The sequence below is a fragment of the Rosa rugosa genome, chromosome 7 (assembly GCF_958449725.1).
Source record: "Rosa rugosa chromosome 7, drRosRugo1.1, whole genome shotgun sequence".
In the NCBI taxonomy this organism is placed as follows: Eukaryota; Viridiplantae; Streptophyta; class Magnoliopsida; order Rosales; family Rosaceae; genus Rosa; species Rosa rugosa.
Window position 1 is genome coordinate 26996265 of NC_084826.1, and position 23178 is coordinate 27019442.

At 41.7% G+C, this 23178-nt stretch overlaps 1 protein-coding gene and 1 long non-coding RNA gene across 6 annotated transcripts; both read left to right on the top strand.

The window, feature by feature from the left end:
- The first annotated feature begins 4801 nt into the window (after positions 1-4801).
- On the top strand, positions 4802-6896 carry LOC133721160 (uncharacterized). Of its 4 annotated transcripts, none has more exons than XR_009852090.1 (5): positions 4802-5047; positions 5133-5196; positions 5301-5331; positions 5737-5768; positions 6036-6896. It is a non-coding gene; the product is annotated as an uncharacterized LOC133721160 (long non-coding RNA). The 4 variants fall into 4 exon arrangements; XR_009852087.1 differs by having other exon boundaries at positions 4847-5196; positions 6036-6124; positions 6216-6896; XR_009852088.1 differs by having other exon boundaries at positions 4821-5196.
- A 7083-nt stretch (positions 6897-13979) lies between these two features.
- LOC133719734 (cytochrome P450 CYP749A22-like) lies at positions 13980-18820 on the top strand. 2 transcript variants are annotated; one of them, XM_062145903.1, is made up of 6 exons: positions 13980-14666; positions 15385-15606; positions 15683-15906; positions 16009-16241; positions 17662-18040; positions 18143-18820. In XM_062145903.1, the coding sequence occupies exons 2-6, from the start codon at positions 15444-15446 to the stop codon at positions 18569-18571; spliced, it is 1428 nt and encodes a 475-aa protein (XP_062001887.1). In that variant the 5' UTR covers positions 13980-14666; positions 15385-15443; the 3' UTR covers positions 18572-18820. The 2 variants fall into 2 exon arrangements, with proteins under 2 accessions (XP_062001887.1, XP_062001886.1); XM_062145902.1 differs by lacking the exon at positions 13980-14666 and having other exon boundaries at positions 15055-15606.
- Positions 18821-23178: the final 4358 nt, after the last annotated feature.

Genomic DNA, 23178 nt, shown 5'->3' on the forward strand with positions numbered 1-23178 from the left:
GTAATATCTTCCACAGATCAACAGATCACCTTTTCTTGTTCACTGGATGGTTTACTTTGTGTTATTACTGCGGTCTATGCGAAGACTACCATTGTTGGGAGAAGAATGCTTTGGCAGGATCTTTCTGTGATTAATGCTTCCCAGCTTTTTGGTCGCCCATGGGTGGTTTTTGGGGATTTTAACTGCATTCTTGGTGCGCATGAGAAGCGGGGTGGTGGTCCTCCTAACTTAACTTCTTGCATGGACTTCCAGCAGATGTGTATTGTTTGTGGCTTAATCGATATTCCGACCAAGGGTCTTGCCTACACTTGGTCTAACCGTCGTATTGATGAGAAGTTGGATAGAGCTTTGGGGAATCTGGCGTGGTTGGAAGCTTGGCAGGTTATGGAGTGTTGCACATTAACAAAGTCCACTTCTGATCACTGTCCAATTTTGCTCTCATTCCAAAGATTTGCTCTCCCTTGTCATTCTCCTTTTAGGTTTCAGAATATGTGGTTGCAACACCCGAATTTCCTCCAGTTAATCAGGGGGTTTTGGACCACGCTGGAATTCCATGGTTGCCCGATGTTTATTTTAAGCTCCAAGCTGCGTGCCTTGAAGTTAATGCTTAAAAGCTGGAATAAAGTGCATTTTGGTAACATTCATGCAAGGGTGGAGGCTGCCAGGCAGGCTCTGGATGGTGTTCAATCTGAAATTTGTAATCTGGGTCCTTCTGATGAAAGGTTCAGCCGAGAAGATGAAGCACAAGCACTCTTTCAAGTGGAGCTTTCTTTGCAACACACCATGCTTCGAGATAAATCTCGGGTGAGGTGGCTCAAGGATGGTGATCGTAATACTGCATTTCTGCATAACTTGGTAAGGATTCGTCGCTCGAATAAATCCATCACCTCTCTTTTTGATGGGAGGGTCGTTTTGCAAGATCATGATTCCATTGCCAGTTATATTGTTCAACACTATACAAACATGTTTACTAAAGACCAGGGCATCATTGATACGGGCCTTGTGGAAAGAACCATTCCCCATCTAGTTACTGCAGCAGACAATGAGATTCTTACTGCAATCCCTACAGATGAGGAGATTATGTTAGCAGTTCAGTCTATGGATGGTAGTAGCTCCCCTGGTCCTGATGGGTTTGGAGGTGGCTTCTTTAAATTCTGTTGGAATATAATTTCCAAGGATGTGATTGATGCTGTTAGAAGCTTCTTTGCAACTGGGTTCATTCTTCCCCACTTTAATTCCAACCTTATAACTTTGGTTTCGAAAGTTGTTGAAGCACAAGACATTAGTGACTATCGTCCGATTGCTCTGGCAAATTTCTCTTTCAAAATCATTACCAAAATTTTAGCTGATCGTCTACGTCCAATTGCTTCAAGAATTGTCTCCAAGAATCAGAGTGCTTTCATCAAGGGAAGATCAATTGTTGACCCTATTATCCTTACCTCTGAATGCATGAATCTCCTTGACCATCGGTGTAAGTATGGGAATATTGCCATTAAATTTGATATAGCAAAGGCATTTGACACAATTGATTGGCATTTTCTCTTAAAAGTTCTTAGTACCTTTGGGTTTGACTCGGTATTTGTGAGGTGGGTTCATTGCATTCTTCAGTCAGCACATCTCTCCATCCTAGTTAATGGCCAGTCTTGTGGGTTTTTCACTTGTTCAAGAGGAGTGCGCCAAGGCGATCCTTTATCACCAATCCTTTTTTGCCTTGCGGAAGAGGTGTTAAGCAGGGGTTTGTCCTTCCTTGTTTCTCAAAGAGAGATTGATTGTATTGCTGCTCCTGGTGCTTGCAATCCTCCTTCACATGTGCTATTTGCAGATGATGTAATGGTTTTTATGCAGGCTAGCCCCCTTGGCCTTAATGCCATTACCGAGTTCATAGAGGAATATGCAGCTAATTCTGGCCAGGTTGTGAATAAAAACAAGTCACTGCTATTCTTAGGGGCCTCAGCTCGTCCTCGGCAGAGTATCATTATTCAATCACTGGGCATACAGTTAGGATCTCTTCCTTTCAGCTATCTTGGAGTCCCCATCTTTCAAGGTTGTCCTACTAATGCATTTTTACGACCCATAACGGATAAGGTCCGTTGTAAACTCAGCTCCTGGAAGGGTAAGTTGTTATCTCAAGCTGCTAGATTACAACTTATTGATTCTGTAATACAGAGCTTACTCATCTATAGCTTTCATATCTATGCCTGGCCCCGCTCTCTCTTGAAAGTGGTTCAAAGGTGGATTCGTAACTTCTTTTGGAATGGGGACCCATTGAAAGATGGAGGAGCTTTGGTTTCTTGGGATCAAGTATGTCAACCTAAGGACAGAGGTGGTTTGAACCTAAAGAACCTTTTTGTGTTAAACCAAGCCTTGCTTCTTAAACGTGGGTGGAAGGTTGTTTCTAACGTTTTCTACATGCCCGTTTTCTTTCGAATGGGTTACAACCTTGTACTTACTACAAAAAATCCTCAGTATGGCTTGGTCTAAAAAGAGTTTGGCGAGTTCTACTCTCCAAGCTTCGTTGGATAATTGGAGATGGTAAGTCGATAAGGTTGTGGAAAGATAATTGGATGGGTGACATCTTAGGTGAGGCTTTTCATTTTGATTCCCAAACTTTGGGGCAACTTGACAATAAGATCAGTGACTTCATTGTGCATGGAAGATGGGATTTGCCAGATATTTTCCTCCAGGCCTTTCCCGATGTAGCGGCTGCTCTCACCTCTCATACCCTTCCTTTCGAACCTATGAGGGACCAGGTTGTTTGGTCCGATACTTCATCGGGTGTTCCAACGGCTAAGGATGCGTATGGCACCTTGTCCCAATCGCTTCCCAAGTTACATTGGGGTTCGTTGATTTGGCATAAGGCAATACAACCACGGAAGAGCATTTGCACCTGGAAGATTCTTCACAGGAAGATTCTTACTGATGAGCGGCTACAAAGGAGGGGTGTGGCCCTTCCATCTAAATGCAGCTTTTGTGGGTCGGCTGGGGAATCATGGAAGCACCTCTTTTGGAGCTGCATGGTTTCGAGGATGATTTGGAGGTGGTGTTTTAGCATGTTCAAGTTCCATTCCGTGCAACGACACTCTATACATCAACTCCTTTCATCAACCTTCATCTCTTCTCTCTCTCCATCAGTGAAATTGCTTTGGCGCATCACTCTTTGCAATCTTTTTTGGTGCTTTTGGTCAGAAAGGAACAAATTGAGACATGAGGGTGGCACTTTCAACCTCATCAGATTCATGCGCTTTTTCTTATTGTCCTTAAAAGAGTCAGCAGGTATGGCTTTTGTCCATTCTTCCCCAACTTCAACTTATCCTATTTTTAATATCTTATTACTTTCATCTTTGAGAGCAACCGCTCCTCGTTTCATAAAAGTGACCTGGACGCCTCCCATTCCCCCTTGGGTCAAGATTAACACCGACGGTTCTTTTCGAGATGCGGACAATGCTGGCTATGGTGGTATCGTTCGTGATGCTGAGGGTGCTTTTGTCCATGCTTTTGCTTCTAGGGTAAGAGTTCCTAGTGCCCTTGATGCTGAGGTTCTTGCTTTCCTGGAAGCAATTGGGGTGGCTAGGTCACGTAATTGGCGCCATTTGTGGATTGAGACGGACTCAGCGGTAGTGGTCAGATATTTTGCATTCCCATCTCTTGTCCCTTGGAGGCTGCGCATTGAGTGGCTAAACGGTATGGTTTTAGCAAGACAATTGCAGTTACGTGTCACTCACATCTTTCGGGAAGGGAATGCTGTGGCAGATGTGTTAGCTAACTACGGTGCATCACATGAAGGTACTCACAGATGGGATTCGTTGCCCCAGTTTTTGTCTTCTGCCTTTGGTCGAGACTTTGTTTCACGGCCGGCCTATAGATTTGCTTGATTATTTGTTCAGTCCTTGTTTTTTCTTTTTTCTGGAGTTTGGTCTGATGTCCTTGTTTTGCTGTTTCTTTTGCTTTCTTTCTCTTTGTACCATGGGATGGAATATTTTAGATGGTCCTTGCTGATGGTTAGTAACTTTGTGTATTGTTCCATGGCTGGCTTTGGTCTAGTCCTCCAGCCAGTTTGTATTCTCCTTTTTTCGTTAATAAACTTTCGAGAGGGGACGAGGAGCTAGTCCCTCTCTCGCTTTCTAAAAAAAAAAAAAAAGAGTTCCAATGCGTGGATGACTCATTGGAGGCTTTGATTTTGGAATTAGAGTAGTGTTTGGGACGAATTTGGTTTAGGTGGACCAGGGATTCAGTTTTGTGTTTACGACGCGGTTGTATCTAGATTAGTTTGTTTCTAGATTGCCTACATACCCTTTGCGGGATCCAACCACATGTAGTTCCGGCTTTTGAGATTTAAATGGGTAGATGACCCATTTATTTTGAATTTGTGTTTGGGGGAAGGGTTTAAAGCCCTTGAATTTGGTTTGGACTTTATTTGTGTGATTTGGAATGGATTTGATTTTTGTGGTGTTGGGAGAATTTGACTGGAGTCAGTGATTCATTTGGGACTGGTTGAATTTGACTGGTGGAGTCAGGGATTCTGTTTGGAGTTGCGGTTGCATCTAGTGGTTCGCTAGACTGTCTACATACCCCGTGAAGGGATCAAACCACTGTAGTTCAACATTTGGGATTTTCAGTTTTGCACCAATTTTTATTCAACGAGTGTGTATTTTGAACTCGTCGAGAAAACATATTTTGGTGGACACCCGATTTTAGTAGAGTGTCCACTGATTTAAATTGGGCACCCGAATGTGCCGAGCTTCATAATGGGCCTTGACATTTGAAATGGGCTTTTTGTCGCCCTTCGTTCTCTCAAGATAGGCTAATTTGGACACCCACGAATCTTATATCTGCACCCAGCTCATGTCTTCAAGAATATGAACCCCAAAACAAGACGTCATCTCCATTCAATAAGCATCAAATCTCTTTGGCGTGGACATCAGCTTAGACAGAGGTTGAATTGGAGATGGAGATTACTTCGGTCAGCTTGATTCGGAGATGGCCCTGTATAGATAAAAGGGGTTCTCCTCTTGAATCTGCACTCCACTCAATTGGGGATGTGTACTGGGTAATGACTTCTTGCTCTTGAGCTTCTTTGATTCGAAGAGACAAAAAAGTCTTGCAACTGATCTTGATTTGTTTTCAATTGCTAGCACTCTTCTTTAAAATTTCTGGGCATTTCTGGGGCTTACGTATTTCGTGCTTCTCGAACACCTGGTGAGTATTAGAATGAGCAATTGCTACCTCATTGCGCTTTGTTGTCTTGTAGCTACCACATGAATTTCGGGTGTTTAATTAACAATCTTGTTCTTTGTTTGCAGGAATAACAAACTGATTGTGGCTTCTCAAAAGGTGAGTTAGAGATCAGCTCAATCCTGCATTTCCACCGCTTCATGAGGAAAAATGCACAGCTTGGTTGCTTTTTATAGTTCTTTATGTGCCCATAATGCCTCTTGCTTTTTGTCTTTTGCTCCCATTTGTGAACAAAGATGCAGCCCACCATAGTTGGATAATTGTGCTTTTAATTATATATGAGTTTTTGCCTTCATGTTTATTGTATATTGATCAGCTTTCCACCGCCAAAAATTTCTTCACAGAGGACATTATTATCATTACTTTGGCCTTGTCTCTTTATGCATCAAAGCTCAAAGTTCTATTGCTTTTTTTTTTTCAACACCACCACTTTGTCTTCTTCTTTTATTTGTTGCTTCAAAAGCTTGTCTACCATGATTAATTATTATATGGCTTAATGTGCAGGTAACAACTCAAGCCACACGTTAATCATCAAGGTAGATTATCAGCCTTGCATTATATTTTGAATATTGCTTTTGTTTTCTTTTGACTGAGAAGAGTGACATTGGTGTTGGACTTGCATGTCGTATGAATTTGGGAGTGCCTTGTTGCTTGTTCCTTTCTAGCTTTAAATAGAACAAAGTTGCAGCATAGCACCCTCTGGCTTCAGATTGTCATCTTCTCCTTCTTTTCCTTCCAGACCAAGTTCTTTTTGCCATGCTTCAGAATCCACTGTCTGATGGAGCCTTTTGTGAACGCTGCAGGTACAAGTGCAGGCAGGGACTTCGACAGCAAGTGCAGGCAGGAACTTTGATAGCAAAAGCCATTTCCTTGCTGGGATTTGGTGGAGGAAGTGAGTCCAGATTTCTTGTGGAGAAGTGAACAAGCTTCTGTATCCTCAGCTTAGTCTCAAGTTTCTGATTTCCTTTCCTCCTTGCTTGCAGGCTGCTAGTCTGTTCTTTGTGTGGCTTGTTTTGCAAGTGGTGCAAGGCCATTTGTTTTGTTGCGGTGGAAAGGAAGGCAGGAGGTAGGAGGCTTCTTGGCGGTGACCTTGCTGAATCTTGGAACCAGTGAGAGTCTTTGTGGAAGAAAAGAGGCATTGGAGCCTTGTTTTCACATGGTTCGGAGGTTTGCTGACACTCTGAACACAACCTTGATGGAGGTGTATTGGATTCGCTGCTGCAATGTATTCCACCGGATTGGTCATACTCTCATTGATACATAAAGCGTACCGTGCACGAGATTACGACCGCTCCGGGGACCTCCACAGCTCCACAGCTCCATGGTGACACGAATAAAAGAGATTCCTGCATGAAAAACAAAGGAAGTAGCACTGGTAGATCAGAGAGATCTCAACCTTTGTATCTGCTTGTTGGCTCCTCGGTGCTTGTTGGCTCCTCGAAGCACGATCAAAATCTCTGAACACTTCTCTTTGTTCTGCAGCAGGGCTTCGCCTCTTTCTTGATGTACTTCCTGTGTCTCTCTCTAGCCTTTTCTGCTTCTCCTCCGCCTCCCATCTTTTTCTTCACCGTTGCCACCTTTATATAAGGGTGGTTGGATAAGTGTAGCCGGACAGCTGATAACCACTTTGTATTTGAATTTGAATAACAAGCTTAACTTTATCACTTGTTATCTCTTGAATGGGTCAAAAACTTGACCAAGACTTGAATCAAGGCTAACAGAACATTATCCCATATTGCTTGACGTCATTTGAACTTGTCAAAGCTAAAGTGATGGGGATGAGGTATCGAACACAGGCCTCCAACAGTCACTCAACAGACACCAGAAATAAGGAGTAGCAAACTCGTAGAGAATGACAAATCCATGCCGAAAATAAACTGATATTATTCATAAACTATAAGCCATCTAACAACGATTACATTACCCATATAGACTTAAGCTAAAATGGAAAGCTAATTAAATGTAAATCCTAAATTAAATGTAAAATGATACCCTAAAAATATCTAAATAATAAAATATAAAATAACAGAATAATGCATTTGATGTTGGCCCATATGCTCCTGCAGCATAAAGGACTTTGAATAATTTTTGAATAGCACCTGCTTGCCGTTTTGAGTTTGGTCAAAGTTGTAACACTTATCCCATGTGTGAAATTGAATGTATTTCTTTTTTTCTTTTCCACAGCAGCTTGTAGGAATATCAATGTTGTAATGGGCTCCCACTTTTTTTCAATTAATTTTGGAAGACCATCACCGTATAATTTCTGGACTTGTGATTTTTTCAGTTTCAACAAACTTGGCTCTCAAAATCACTACTTTCTTCTCTTCCTGTATGTTAGTCAAGGGTCATCCTGTATGTTAGTCAAAAGTCACTGTGAATGGATAGCATTTGTATTACGATACATTATAAAACAAAACAAAAAGTCAATACAGATGACAAGCAGATTATGTCAGGATCGAGTTTTTTTTACTCTCACTTTCAGGAATTTTATGAGTCTGTGTTGAAAAATGAATTGCCAGAAGACTTGGAACATTTGGTGGGGCTTTTGAAAGCTCGGTAAGTTCAGGAATATATCCGATCTAAGAATAAAAAAGATGAAGATGACTTCTTTCAAATTTTACTTTCACTTTCAGGAATGTTATGACTTATGAGTGTGTTTCCAATAAAGTGCCAGAAGTCTCGGAACATTTGTTAGTCCTCTGTTTTATTTTTTTAAATTTTTTTTCTTTAAAGAAAAAGAAATACATGAAGGAGGGAATTTTTTTAGGTACCCAGGTGTTTGCCATACACCCATTTTGTTAAATATTTTGGACAATTGGATTAGTAATATATCCGATGGTCTAAAATATTTAATATTTGGTAATCTGTTTAGTCCTTAGCCAATTACTATTAGTTAAATAGTATTTATTACTAATTAATCTTATCATTAGCCAATTAATGTTTGATTATCAATTAACAATTACACTATTGACAATTACGTTTTTTTCCTTATTAAAAACAAAAAAGTGAAATTTTTTTTAATCTAGGCTCAAGGAATTAGTATTAATTAAATAGTCCTTATTACTAATTAAGGGGAAATGATCATGAAAGCTACTCTAGCAAAACCCTAGGGTTTTGAGCAGTGTGTGGCGGCAGCAGAGGAAAACTTCCGGTTGTCGTTGGTTGTTAATACCGGCGAGGTGCCTCGTCGTGGCTGGGGAACTCTGGGCATCGTGCTTCAAAGGGATTGGTGGTGCCTGAAGATTGAATCGTCTCCGATTTGAGGGCAAACTAGATCGGCTTCGGCTGGGCAGCGTGGTGCGTCTCGGCGTCCGGCATCGAGGAAGCAGATTGTAGTGGTTCGGGGAGGCAGAGATTGCTTCTTCCTGGTGCTTGATCGATCGACAGATTGCAGTAGCTTGAGGTCGGTTTCTCCCGATCTGTAGGTGCGCGGTAGTGAGATCTGGTTGATTAGAAACTTTTCCGGCCTTCTCTCAGTGCAGGCTCGGCTTTCTTGATCCGGAGGATTGTTGACCGAGTAGCAGAGAGGCAACAGGTCCTGATGTTGTCGCACTGCTGGAATGGCCGGCCACCAGAGCTGTGGTCGAAGGCCTTGCCGCCGGGGAGTATGACGGCGGCGGAGGTGAAGGAGCAACCTGAGGATTCTCTTCTGTTGGCTTGGGATTGGGCCTGGGTCTCTGGGCCTGGGCTCATTCTTGGGCTGATGGGCCCGTTTGATTTTATTTCTGCTAGACAAGACTGGACTTGGGCTTGGGCCTACGGGCTCGGGCTCGGGTCAAGGCAATTGGGGCCCTAATGTATTAGGGTTTGAGCCTGTGTGAGGTTGGATTAACTTCTATGAGTCTTCTATGACGTTTCTAGTATCTTGCTTGTACCACAATTGCGTGATTGGCAAGTGAGAGCTAGTTGAATGATTTCTTTCCGTAGGAGGCGAGGTTTTTTCATTCTTGTATAGGCTCGCTTAAATGTGAGCGACCCAGTGATCTTTAAAGGTTTGCTTTAGCTTAGGTAGGTTACTCCGGATTTTCTTGCCGGATTTCTTATGTAAGTTTTGGTAGACTTCAGCCTATTTGCTGTTGATCTAATGAATTCAACTTCCATTTCAAAAAAAAAAAAGGGGAAATGATCATTTACCCAATTTCAGCTTAAAAATTGCTCACTTGCTCCAGCATGAGTTTTTTAACCCCATTTACCCAAAACACTCTAAGTGATTATTTCCCTCTTACCCAATTAATTCTTTTTTTATTCTTTTTATTTATTTTTGGGACTTTTTTGCCCTTTCCTTCTTTCTCACTTAGAGAGAGAAGTTGTTGGATACCTTGCCGGGCTCCGGTGACTAGTGGCCGGCCGCGGACTCCGGTGACCGGAATCCGGCGATCGGTGACGGGAATCTGGCGACCGGTGACGGGAATCCAGCGACCGGTGACCGGAATCCGACGATCGGTCCCTAATAAAACCCAGTAACCATATTATTGCCCCCCAGTAATCATATTATTGCCCCCCAATAATCATATTATTGCCTCCCAAAAATTATATTATTGCATCCAATAATCATATTATTGCCGTCCAGTGAATTGTATGAACTCCCAAAATCAAAATGAATACACTACAGGCACAATTGATCAATTTATAATCATATTATTGTCTCCCAATAATCATATTATTGTCTCACAATAATCATATTATTGCCTCCTAATAATTATATTTGCCCAATAATCATATTATTACCCTCCAATAATCATATTATTGCCCTCAAGTGAACCAAAATGAATACATTACATATACAAAAAAAAAAAAAAAAAAAAAAACCTCAGTATACCAAAAAAAAAAAAAAACTCTGGGCACCCACCGGAGTGTGAGGCAGGCAATTCCGGTCTCTTCTGATCGAGGTTCTGGGTTCTCTGAGGAGAAGGCTTGGAAGTTGACGAGGACTTTGAGGTGGAAATGGGGTTGGGCTTCGATTGGGGAGGCTTCGAGGCGCGGCCGACTCCTCCTCCTTCGCTGCAGTCCGAGAATTTGATCTGGGCACCAGATCGGATCTACCGACAGCCGTCAGGTGGGTGGATAAAGATGGTCGACGATGGCAGAGCGGCGATCGGAGAGGTCGATGGTGGGGATTGGTTCGGCGTCGATGATGGCAGAGCGACGATGGCAGAGTGGCAATCGGAGAGGTCGATGGTGGGGATTGGTTGGGCGTCGAGTCGGTGAGGGGGATGGAGGAGAGACCCGAGTCTGGAGAGAGAAATCGGTGAGAGGGATGGAGGGGGGGGAGAGAGAGAGAGAGAGAGAGAGAGAGAGAGATGTGTAATTTATTAATTAAAATGAGGGTAATAATGTCAATAGATGTTAGATTGGGTAAGTTGGATTAAAAAACTTTTGGTGGAGTAAGTGGGCAATTTTGAAGCTGAAATTGGGTAAGTGGTCACGGCCCCATTAATTATAGCATTAGTATTTTCCATAACCAAATATAATTCTTTTTACATGCATTTTACGACAACCACAACAATTAATGTGGTTTTTTGAGTCAATGACCCAAAAAAATTCTCATACATTCACGTGCAACATGTAATTAATTAATTATATTTCTATAGACTTCAAGCAAACTCTTAACCCTAAAGGAGAACGCGCCTCACGCGCCTAGGAAAAAAAGAAAAAACCCGACGGTGTGTGTTCTCTCCCGGCCTCACAAGGCCGGCGTTCCGGCCCGGGAGAGGATTGATGATTTGGAGATGTAGTGGGCTTTCAGGGCGGCGGTGTGGTCCAGGGAGGGTGGATGTTTCTCCGGTTTCAGGCGGCACGGATCGATCTCGATCTGTCCTTCTCAGATCGGGGGCGGAGGTAGTGGTGCAGCAGCGACAAATTTCGGCTTTCCGGTGGTAGTTTCTGGCGTCATCGATCCTGCGTGGGTTGTGGCTGTGGCGATTCAGATCGGATCGAGGCAGTGGAGATCTCGAAAGGGATCTGTCTCCGCTTTGGTCTGGGATAGTTTTGTGGTCGTCTGCCTGGTGTAGGGGCTGGCTCTGGCGTGACAAGGCGGTGCAACGGCGTGTTGTTGCCGGGCGGTGGCGTGGTGGCGAAAGGGCTCGCTAGCTGCGGGAATGGTTGCCTGCTGCGCTTGCTTTTTGCTGGGGGAGGTGGTGTTTGGACCGAGCCTTTGTTCTTGGGTCTCTCTGGTGGTCTTTTGTTTCCGGTTGCTTAGTTTTTCTTTGTTTGTTTTTAGTTGTCGTCTTGTTGAAGATAAGTCCCTCCTCTTGTGAGCGAGGGTTTGGGTTTGGGTATTTCTCTGTAGTGTCGATGCCATTGTTATGGTGTCATGGTCGTTCTGTTGTGTCATGGTTTGGTCTTTTGTCGGTGCTTTCTGGTTATCAACGTGATGGTGAATCACCCTTACACGTGGTCTAGCTGTTTTGGGACTCGGTGTCCGAACGAGTGAAAACAGTTCATCTTAATGTTGGTGGCTGGGTTGTATCGGTACAGGTTTGGTTGTTACTCATTGTAGCTCGCGGGTATAGGCGTAAAATTTGGTTAGGGGTTGGGCCTTTTTGGCTCATGGAAGTCATTCATGTTGACGGTCCCGTAACTATGGATTCAATGCTTTGTAATCTGTTTGGTTATTAATAGAATTTTCATCTTCTCAAAAAAAAAAACCACAACAATTAATGTAAAAATAGATAATCTTTGTTTTAGATGTAGTAACTAATTCACGTAAAACTTGTTATTACTGTTTTTTGAACTAATTTACAAATGTTACCACAATGTGTTATCATATAGGTAAACCATTATATTTTGACTAAAAGCACATATGTTCTCATTGGTGTAATGAAGTTCTCCGTTGAGTAATTTAAGTAATATATTGTGTAATTTCTATCGTCGAAGTTGTAATTACTTTCAGTCGACGCAATTTACCACAAACTACAACAATTGATGTAAAAACGATAATTTTTGTTCTAATTGTAGTAATTACTCCACCTACAACCTATTTACTAGTTTATGGACAATTTAACAAGTGTGATAACAAATTTGTTGTCATAATGGTAAATCTCTACGTTTTTATCATTAATGAAATGATTACTTCAATGATTATGCATTTTACCACAATCCACGGAAATTGATGTAAAAAGGGTCATTTTTGTTCTATTTGTAGTAATTACTCCACCTAAACTAATGTACTAGTTTGTGGACAATTTACTGAATTTAGCAAGTGTGACAACAAATTTGTTGTCAGAGTAATAAATCTTTATGTTTTTATCATTAATGAAATGATATGATTACTACAATGACTACACATTTTACCACAACCCACAACAATTGATGTAAAAGTGGGAATTTTTGTTCTATTTGTAATAACTACTTCAAAAACAAAAATCATTTACAAGATTATCAACCATTTTACAATTCTGACAACATTTGTGTTGTGAACATGGTAAAATTAATATTAGAGCAAAAAATATGTAAGTACTCAGTATTGTAAGGAGGTTCTCTATTTGATAATCAATGTTATCCATTTGATAAAAGTTGTCCTACTATGATATTTACATCTTTGACCACTCAATTACAATAACGACAATAAGTGTGGTCATGAATCGTAATTTTAGTTATACTAGGTGTAATTTATTATTTTGACATTATTTATTACTTGTTTCTTAATAATATTACATATCAAGAAAGAATGTGTGTGAGGAGGCTGGTGGAATCGGATCTGGCTTGAAGGGTAGCAAATCCAGTGGTGGGTCGTCGTAGTGAGCGGCTATTTGCTTCTGCTGGCGCTACAACCTCTGATGGCGGCAAAGCGTCTAACAGCGGCGACGTCTTTGATGGCGGCAACGTTTCTGATGACGGCTATTTGGTCGACGTCGGAGATGATGATGGCGGTAACTCATGTCTGGGTGCCTAGCGTTTGGGTGTCCAGATCAGAAAACTGGGTGATATGGCTGGGCTGCCTCTAGGTCTATTGTGGAGTCCATTTGGGTTTGAGTTCTTCAAGGATTTGGGACCCAGGAGGTATTTTGGGTATCTGCTTGATCAATTGTGTTATCCATATTATTTCGGGTGTACCATGTTTATGTGCAGGCGGATTGCTCATCTCTACATTCTATTAGAAATCTCAGTATAATATTGCTGTGAGTACCACAATTGCGTGCCTGGCGAACAGTGCTACTTGTGCTGGGACGAATATAGTTTTGATTGGTCTATCGATCTCTTGTATACCCGGATTGCAGATTCTGATGGTTTCAATTCATCTCCAAATCTCAAGGTCGTGGCAATGGTCTCATTGTTGGTAATTATCTTGAGGAGGCTGGGAATTTACCCTCAGTTGTTTGCTAGTTTCTCTATAAGTGATTCAGAGCAGTATTTTATTGTACATGAACAACCTGTTGGTGTAGTACACCTTCTGGTTTGTTCTAGCTTAGCTCTAGCTTTAAGTCATTTGTGGCTTGTGTCTGCGATCCCAAGATTTTTTGGGATGCCATTCTAAACGATTGTAATCATTAAAGTTTCAATGAATTCACTTTTCAAAAAAAAAATCAAGAAAGAATGTGTTGTTAATATAGTAAATCTTATTTTTTAAAATGACACATGTCAACATTTAAGTGGGTAACATGTTAATCGGTTCAATATGTTTCTACTACATTAATTTATTTAAAAAAAATGAGGGTATGACATACATCAAGGTACCCTAGTTGACCCCCATGAAAGAGAAGATAATATCCTCTAGGGATCTTATACAACAAAGCATCAAAAACTAACTGGTATTAGTTTTGATGGTTGAAATTTTGATGTGTTTAACTGGTATTAGATATCACTTCCAAAATTATATAGCAGAACCCTTTCTCTAGGGTTTTGAGCAGAACGCGGCGCGGCCACATCAGATCCGGCAAGATCCTCGTCGTGGTGCAGCGTTGAGTTTGGGCGACGGCAGCGGATCGAAACAGGCCAAGTTGAGGCGGAGTAGATCTTGGACGGAGGGATTAGCTACGAGGTCGGGTTTGAGTGACCCAGAGGCGACTGGTGGAGCAATCGCTACTCTGTCGAGCGCGAGGAGGCAGACGTGACCAAGGGTCGCCGGGGTAGGTCAGCGGCGTTGCAGGTCGAGGGTGAGGAATAGCTGAGGCTTACCAGATCGGGCACCAAATACAAATTGATGCTGGGTTTGGGTTTTTTTGCTGGTGGTGTTTTGATCGCCGGTGCAGCTCCGGTTTGGACTGTTGCTGGATTTTGACGAACTGGTTCTGGTGTTTTGTTGATTGACGAGAGATGGTGTGGTGGAAAGGTCGACCGCCGGAAACTCTGATGTCGGCGGCGACGGCGATAACCTGGCAATGTGTTTGGGCTTTTGTTTCAGTAACTCGGATCTGGGCTGAGGCCTTTGGGCCTGGGCTCCATTCGAGTGAGCAGACTATCAAGAACAACAAGAAGACCAACGAGTTGCTGAGGTTGTTAGCTGCTATGTTTTTAATTCCTATTATTAGACATTTGGATGCAAGTCTTGTTTAGGTAGGGGTAACCTCTATAAGCTTTACTAAGATGTTTCTAGTTGGTATTTGTACCACAATTGAGTGCCGGCAAATTAGACTAGATGAATGATTTTTCCTTAGGGAGCGAGGTTGTCCTTGCTTAGTTAGGCTTGCGCCATGCGAGCGTCTCTTTAGACTTTGATGAGTTTAGTTTGGCTTAGATAGGTTATCTAGGTCTCTTCCGGATTTTCTTATGTCTGGCATGTTTTCATGGCTTGATTACTAATGCAATCAATTCATTTTCAAAAAAAAAAAAAAAAAAAAAAAGCATAAAAAACTAACAACGGAACTAGTCCTCTGTTTTTCTAGATTTTACGTAGACCCAAATGGTAACAATTGGCCTCTTAATTAATAGAAATCAATTTTGTCAGTAGTATTATTTCTGTTGCACTACGTCTGAGAAGACTGAGTCACAAATAGAAGTCTACACGCTTGTAAGGTCAAAATTGGCGTGGCTTTTTGTGTTAAACAATGCAGAGCAAGATAACCTTAAAAGTTGTATATATATATGTATTGTGGGATACTGGTAGTTCAGTACGTCCAGCAAATAATCAGAGAAAGAGAGAGAGAACAATGAGGTCTTCAGGAGGCCCAGTGGTCATTATTTCAGGTTTTCTGTGTCTTTTCTGTTTTGTAGCTCTGCTTTTCAAGATCTTTCACAAAATATGGTGGACCCCGAATCGCATACAGAAATTGATGGCTTCACAGGGAATCAGAGGTCCTCCTTACAGACTTATCCATGGAAACACGAAAGAAATCTCCAACATGCACAAGGAAGCCAGGAACAGACCCTTAGGTTTATCACACAACATATTTGCTTATGTTGAGCCTCATGTTGACTCATGGAGCAATATATATGGTACTGAAAGCTCTTGATGAACTCTGGGCTTTTGAACTTTAGTTACAAGATTAATTTTGGTCATCTTTGTCAACAGGGAAGAATTATCTCCAATGGCTCGGTTCCCGAGCTCAGTTGGTCATTCGAGAACCTGAGTTATGCAAACAGATACTGAACAACAAAGATGGAGCTTATCCGAAAAAACCGCCTGAAGACTTTGCAAAGAAGCTATTAGGATATGGCCTTGTAACAGCTGAAGCAGAAAAGTGGGTGAAATTGCGAAAGATTTCCAACCATGCCTTCCATGGAGAGAGCTTAAAAGTAAGTTCTTATTATCAGTTAATGGAAATTCTTGCTTGATATTTGTAACAATTATTTAGGAAGGTAAATTCTGATAATAGCATGATGGTATTGTTCAACTAGACTATGATTCCAGATATGATAGCTGGTACTGAGATAATGCTTGAAAGGTGGAGAAGTCATGAAGGAAAAGAGATTGAGGTGTTTGAAGAATTTAGGTTATTCACTTCAGATGTGATTTCCAGAACAGCATTTGGCAGCAGCTACTTAGAAGGACAGCACATTTTTGAAATGTTGATGGAGTTGACCTTGTTATTATTCAAAAATTCTCTCAAAATCAAGGTTCCAGGTTTCAGGTAACCTCCTTTTACTAATTCTCGAATTGGGAGTCACAGGAATAGCCATTTATTTCCATGTTCATTCGAGTTGAAGAGTGGCAGAAACCTAGCAAGAATCAGTCGTTCTTTAGCTATTGAACCTCTTTTTAACTATCAATGAATTAATGACATTTTATATTATGCTATGCAAATGATCAGTGGATTGGTTCATGGATATCTTTCTTTTACTTGTTGAATCTCTCATTGAATGTTCATGGAGTAATGGAATATAATCAATATAAGACTAAATATTCGTCACTCCTCATACTTTTGCATGAAAAACAGTTTAGTCCTTATTCTTTCTAATTCTTACACAACATATCCTAAAATGACTATTATACCCCTCACTTTTTATTTTTTTTTATTTTTCTCCCTTTTTATTTTTTATTTTTTCTGCCTCTCTCTCTCTATATACACACACACACACTATATATATATATATATATATATATATATATATATAGTGAGGCCGCTCAGATGTGGGACTGTAAGCAGGAGATGCAGTGAGGCGAAGGAAGAGAAGAGAGAGAGAATTTTTTTTTTTTGGTTAACGAAGAGAGAGAGAAATTGAAACCCAGCAAATGAGGTTTCATTTGCTAATATTATAAAAAGGATATACATGCAGTTTGCAGACGTGTAGCAATCATACACCCACTAAAATAGTCTAGTACGTCAACTAGTCATACAACACACCAACTAAAATAGTCTACTGATATAACAAACTCAATCTAAATAAAAGAATATATTTCATATAACAAACGTGTGATTGCTAAATTCTTAATTTTATTCTATATTTTGACTATTTTTAAATTTATAATTAGTTGTTAGACTTTAGATATTTTTATTTATATAATTATATGTCATAAAATAATTAAAAAAATTTAAAAAATAAAAACCGCCTAGGCCCCTAGGCGCTAGTCCTCGAGGCACCGCCCGACTAGCGCCTATCGTTTTTTAGAACCTTGGATATATACACACACACACACACACACACACTATATATATATATATATATATATATATATATATATATATATATAGAGAGAGAGAGAGAGAGAGAGAGAGAGAGAGAGAGAGAGAGAGAGAGAGAGAAAAGTGAGGGGTATAATAGTCATTTTAGGACTTGTTGTGTGAGAATTAGAAAGAATATGACTAAACTGTTTTTCATGCAAAAGTATGAGGAGTAACGAATATTTAATCCATCAATATATACTCTATTTCATGTCCTTTTATGGTTGATCCAATACCTGCTGACAAATTAGGCCTGTCATATAGAGAGATAATCTTCTTTATTTTTCTTTCATTGTTTTCCATCTTATTTTAGCAGATAAATATTCACAGCAAGTTTCTGGGATGATTGCTCTTGTTCTTATGTTTAGTGTTTGATTCAATATTGCAGCAAGTTTTTTGACACCAGTGATGAAATCGAATCAGAGAAACTCGAGAAAGGAATACGTGACTCCATAATAGAGCTTGTTAAGAAAAGAGAACGGAAGGCAACTAGTGGAGAAGAAGATAGCTTTGGGAGTGATTTTCTTGGATCACTTTTAAAGGCTCATCATGATGCCAATCAGAACCAAAGGATCTCGGTGGATGATTTAGTTGACGATTGCAAGACATTTTACTTTGCTGGACAAGAAACCACTAATACATTGATTGCTTGGACTGTTTTTCTCCTAGCAGTTCATACAGATTGGCAAGAGGAAGCAAGAAAGGAGGTCCTACAATTATTTGGAAAACAGAATCCAAATCCAGATGGCATTTCCAAACTTAAAACTGTAAGAAAATCTAGAAGAACTGGTTATTACTTGCTTGTGTAAGTGGTGAAAATTTTCATCCATGTTTGAATCGTAATTTGTTCTCTATCTTGTGCAATGCAGATGAGTATGATCCTCAATGAGACTCTAAGGTTATATCCTCCTATTGTTGCTATTCCACGGAACACTGGAAGGGAAGTTAGACTAGGAAAGCTCATTGTCCCTGCTAATGTTGATCTGCTCGTCTCAGTTCTAGCACCGCACCATGAACCTCAATTTTGGGGACCAGATGTGCATCTTTTCAAGCCTGAGAGATTCTCAGGGGGGGTTGCAAAAGCTACTATTAACCATGTAGGTGCTTTTGTGCCGTTTGGACTGGGACCTCGAACTTGTGTGGGCATGAACTTTGCAACCACTGAAGCTAAGATTGCCTTGTCGATGATTCTACAACGCTACTCCTTCACTCTCTCCCCGGCTTATATCCACTCCCCTACTCACAAAATCACACTTCGGCCACAACATGGACTTCAAGTATTGCTACAACCATTGTGAATATCGAAGCTCAGATGCTAAACTACTCATCTGTGAGAATTCCCGCAAAATAAAGAAAACAAGTGGAAGAAGAAAAATAAGAAGCACGATACAGAATCTAATAGGATTTTGAGACACATGAATTTTGTTATTCTTCTTCCTTGATTGTGTTTAATTAGCTCTGTTTCAATGCTTTCAATTGTAAGTTTGTAACCATCAATAATCTGTCCCAAAGCTCTTCAAAGTTTCGTTTTATATATGGAAGAGGGACTAATATCTTGTCATAAAAAAAGTGAAAAACGAACGCAATCTCCTCTGCGTTGTTAGTCAAGCTTGTGCAAAGGTACACTCTGATCTAGGTAGGACAAGAGCCTTGTATTGTACAAAAGGGATGAGCCCATCTTATGAACGAGATGGGAGCAATCTCCTCTGCGCTTTGGATCCTCCTTTCTCTGGAGAGAACCAACAAAAGAGTGAGATTCTTGTCCCTGTGCTACAATATAAATGCTTTTCTATTTCCTAGTATCCGACCAACTGTTTTGACCTGTTACTTTTGACTGGTTCTCTGCCTGCTGTTGCTACCTTTACTCCCTCATCTACTTGGTTGAGGTTCTGTGCTTACTCCTCTGTGTAGGATACCTTAAGAGCTTCTGTCTCTTACTGTTCTGTATTTGAGCTTCTGTCTCTTACTGTTTTGTATTTACTCCTCAAGAGCTTCTGTCTCTTTCGGTGGTGGGTTAGTAAAACTACTTTCTTCCTCAATTTCCTTCATGGCTGAACAGACTACTGTGGAAAATGAGGTCCCATTCGAGGATGAAGGAATTATTGAGGCTATGTCGGTCAATTTTGAGAATAGTGCTGACATGCTTGATCTTGAACATGGTATTGACCTGGTGGGTACCCTTACTGCTGACGAAGAGCCCGGCTTGGGAGGCATAAAAGCAGCTCTCATGGGCATCTGGAAAACTCTTGGCCAGATTCGCATAATCAGGGTCAAGAAAAATACGTACAGCCTTACAGTTGGATCTGAGAAACTAGCTGATCGGCTACTGGAGGAGAGCCCATGGAACGTAAAAGGCTACTGTTTTACTGTGAGACACTGGCCACCACACCATTCCATTGATGATCTTGTAACTCATCGAGCCATCTTCTGGATCCAAGCCCATGGAGTACCAAAAGACCAGATCAATGCCAATAATGCCCGGAAGCTGGGAAATATCCTGGGGTCTGTAGTCGAAGTGGAGGATCCCCGAGCTGCTGGGAATATGGGTTTTCTGAGATTGAGAATTGACTTCGATACCAGGAAACCTCTGGCAACCTTCATCCAGCTGCCCCGGCCAAATGTACCTTCAACTAAGGTGAAAATCAAATATGAGAATCTTAAGTGTTTCTGTTTCAACTGTGGCAGATTGGGGCATATGAACACCTCCTGCAGATTTCAAATGCACCCGATCCTTGTCAAGATGGGTGTAGTCTATGACCTCTCACTGGTGGCGGATCCTCCGATGAAACCGGTGTACACACAGAACACTTATCCGTTAGAGTTCCCATACGCACCGGTGGCCGGAATATTTCAGCGGGGAAGCAAAAACGGAGGAGGGAATCAAATTTCAAATTCTAGGGGAGTGATCCGGGTTGATGGTGACTGCTCAACGCGACCTGCAACTGAGCTGGGTGAAAAGGATGGGTCCTACTCACCTGTACCATCTGTTGCTGTCATGTCTTCCTCAGCACTGATACAGATACCAAGATACTCGAATCAGGGGCCAAGCATGTGGGATCCTGACGCCCATGGTTCAATGTATCGTAATGGCAGTGTGACTAGGGCGCTGGGGGGCCTTAACCTCAACGCTGGTAGGTGGGCTGACCCAAAGTGCATTCCACCGTGGGCTTTCAAAAGCAAAGAAGACTTCCTTAAAGATAATTATTTTTTTCCCACCCCTTTGTGCTCTGATGTGGGTGATGGGCCTAGCCAAGCACAACCCAGTGCCGTCTCTTTGGTGGAGTTACCTAATGACCCTGTGTCAGAGGAAAACTTGGTGACCAATCTCCCTGCAAAACGAAAAAGACAAGCAAAATCAAAAACAGATGGGGAACTGACTGCCAGCACAAAAAAATCCAAAATCCCAATTAGTCCTAGTCTCTGACTGTCTGCAGGTGCAGGTCGGTCTAGGGGCAAAGGTAGAGGAAGTAGAGGTGGAAGGGGTAAAGGGAGAGCTAGTGCGAATGATCTTACCCCAACAGATAGTCTGAACTCGAGTTCCCAGGAGTGGACTGATAGGCCTTTGAACGTTGAGGCTGAACAACTAGAAGGAAGTTGATAGGTATGGAGGATTTAACCCACCTCCAGGGTTGTGGCGGCTGGTCGAAGACAGCTGCACGGGCTCCATGAATTGCCTCTCCTGGAACTGTCAAGGCTTGGGGAAGTCTTTGACAGTACAAACTTTACTAGAGATTACCCACTCCCACTTTACAAGTTTTATTTTCCTTTCAGAGACACACCAGAAAAACGATTATGTTGAAAAAATACGTGACCAAATGGGCTTTTCTATGAGCTTTAGTGTTGAACCGGTCAACCTAGCAGGCGGGTTATCGCTTTGGTGGAGGTCAGAATTTTCAGTGATATTGTTGATTTTTCTAAGTGGTTTATTGATACTCTCATTACCTTACCGGGTATAAGTGGCAAGATCAGGGTGACTTGGATGTATGGGCCACCCTATGCGACAGATAAGGAGAATTTCTGGAATTTCTGGATAACCAATGGTAGAGGAGCGCAATCCCCTTGGCTGGTTATTGGGGACTTAAATGAGATGCTCTATCAATTCGAGATGGAAGGTGGGGTTCCCTTGAGTTCCAACAGACCTCAGAAATTTTACTAATTCTAACTCTCTCCTTGATATTGGCTTCAACGGGCAAAAGTTCACCTAGGCAAGATCCGAGGGGAATGTTATAGTATTACAGGAGAGGTTGGATAGGGCTCTAGTTGATGACCAATGGCTTCTAACCTGGCCTGACACCTCTCTCACTCACCTTGCCCGCATTGGGTCCGACCACAACCCAATTTTGCTGCGCACAAACCCATCTTCTCGAAGAAGCAGACCCACCTTCCGGTTTGAGGCATCCTGGGCTGAAGATAAAGAAACTGAGCCCCTAATACAGAATTGCTGGATAGAAAGACCTGGTTTATCTAGTTTATCTAACTGGAACTCCAATCTAGACAGTTGTAGGGACCGTCTGAAAAATTGGAGCAAAAACAAGTTCCCCAAGTGTAACAAGGAAGAGATTAAAAGATGTTTAGTAGAGTTGGAAGATCTTCAAACCCACTGCCCCTTTAACAGCACGGCTCGCCAACAAGAACTTTCTTCGACTTTGGCAAATCTCTGGGTTCGAGAAGAAAAATACTGGCAACAACGCTCTCGAGTGAGTTGGCTTAAATCAGGAGACTCAAACTCCAGATTCTTCCATCTTTCCACTGTTCACAGAAGACAAAAGAACAGAATTTTAAAAATCCAAAATGTGGAGGGGGATTGGATTGTGGGAGAGAATTTAATCAGATTGGAATTTGAAGCCCAGTTTAAAATGCTTTTCACCAGCATAGGGGAACGCCAGTGGGGCGAAGTGTTTATGGGAATGTCCCCTTTGATCTCGAATGAGTGGAATCAAGACCTCATTGCTCCGATCTCCTTGGAGGAGGTGATGGAGGCTACCCACCAACTTGGAGCGCTAAAGGCACCAGGACCGGATGGTTTTCCCGGTTTATTTTACCACAAATATTGGAGGATTGTCCATGGCATTGTGTGGGAAACAGCGAGAGACTTCAGAGATGGACAGGTTTGGTTATTTGACCTTAACAGAACCCATATTGTTCTAATTCCCAAGGTCCCCAACCCGGAACGGACCTCACATTTCAGACCTATCAGTTTGTGTAACAACTCTTACAAAATTCTCTCAAAGATTCTGGCAAACCGATTGAAGCTACTTCTGCCTTCTCTGATCTCCCCAAATCAGAATGCTTTTGTCCCTGATAGGCTTATCCAGGATAACATTCTACTGGCTCATGAATCTTACCATTACCTCAAGCTAAAGAGAGAGGGTGGGAATCACGAGCTGGGACTGAAATTGGATATGAATAAAGCCTACGACAGAGTTGAGTGGGATTTTTTGGAAGCTACCCTCTCTCGGTTTGGATTTAATCGGATTTGGATTAACCTTATAATGGCGTGTGTTACAACTGTCTCGTTCTCTATAGTGCTTAATGGAAAACCAGGGAAGTTTTTCAGTCCTACAAGAGGCCTACGACAGGGAGACCCCCTTTCTCCCTATCTGTTTCTGTTGGTGAGTGAGGTACTTTCCCTTAAGTTGACTAGAGCAGTTAGGGACAACTCTCTCTTGGGAATTAGGTTGAGTAGAGCTGGCCCCACTCTCTCTCACCTATTCTTTGCTGATGATGCTCTTTTTTTCCTTAAAGCCACTCTATCTAATTGTTGGCAGCTTCTGATTATTCTCCGGGAGTATTGTCTAGCTTCTGGGCAGGTTATCAACAATGAGAAGTCTAGTGTATACTTCTCCCCCAACACCCCTTCTCAAATGTTACGGTTGATGTGTGCCTTACTTGGATTTGTGAAAGT

What these genes read in the sequence shown, in the direction of transcription:
- LOC133719734 (XM_062145902.1), top strand. Translation starts at nt 15,219, where the DNA reads ATGCAGAGCAAGATAACCTTAAAAGTTGTATATATATATGTATTGTGG. An exon ending in CTCATGGAGCAATATATATG is followed by an intron (nt 15,607 to 15,682) that starts GTACTGAAAGCT and finishes CTTTGTCAACAG; the next exon opens with GGAAGAATTATCTCCAATGG. An exon ending in GCATTTCCAAACTTAAAACT is followed by an intron (nt 18,041 to 18,142) that starts GTAAGAAAATCT and finishes TGTGCAATGCAG; the next exon opens with ATGAGTATGATCCTCAATGA.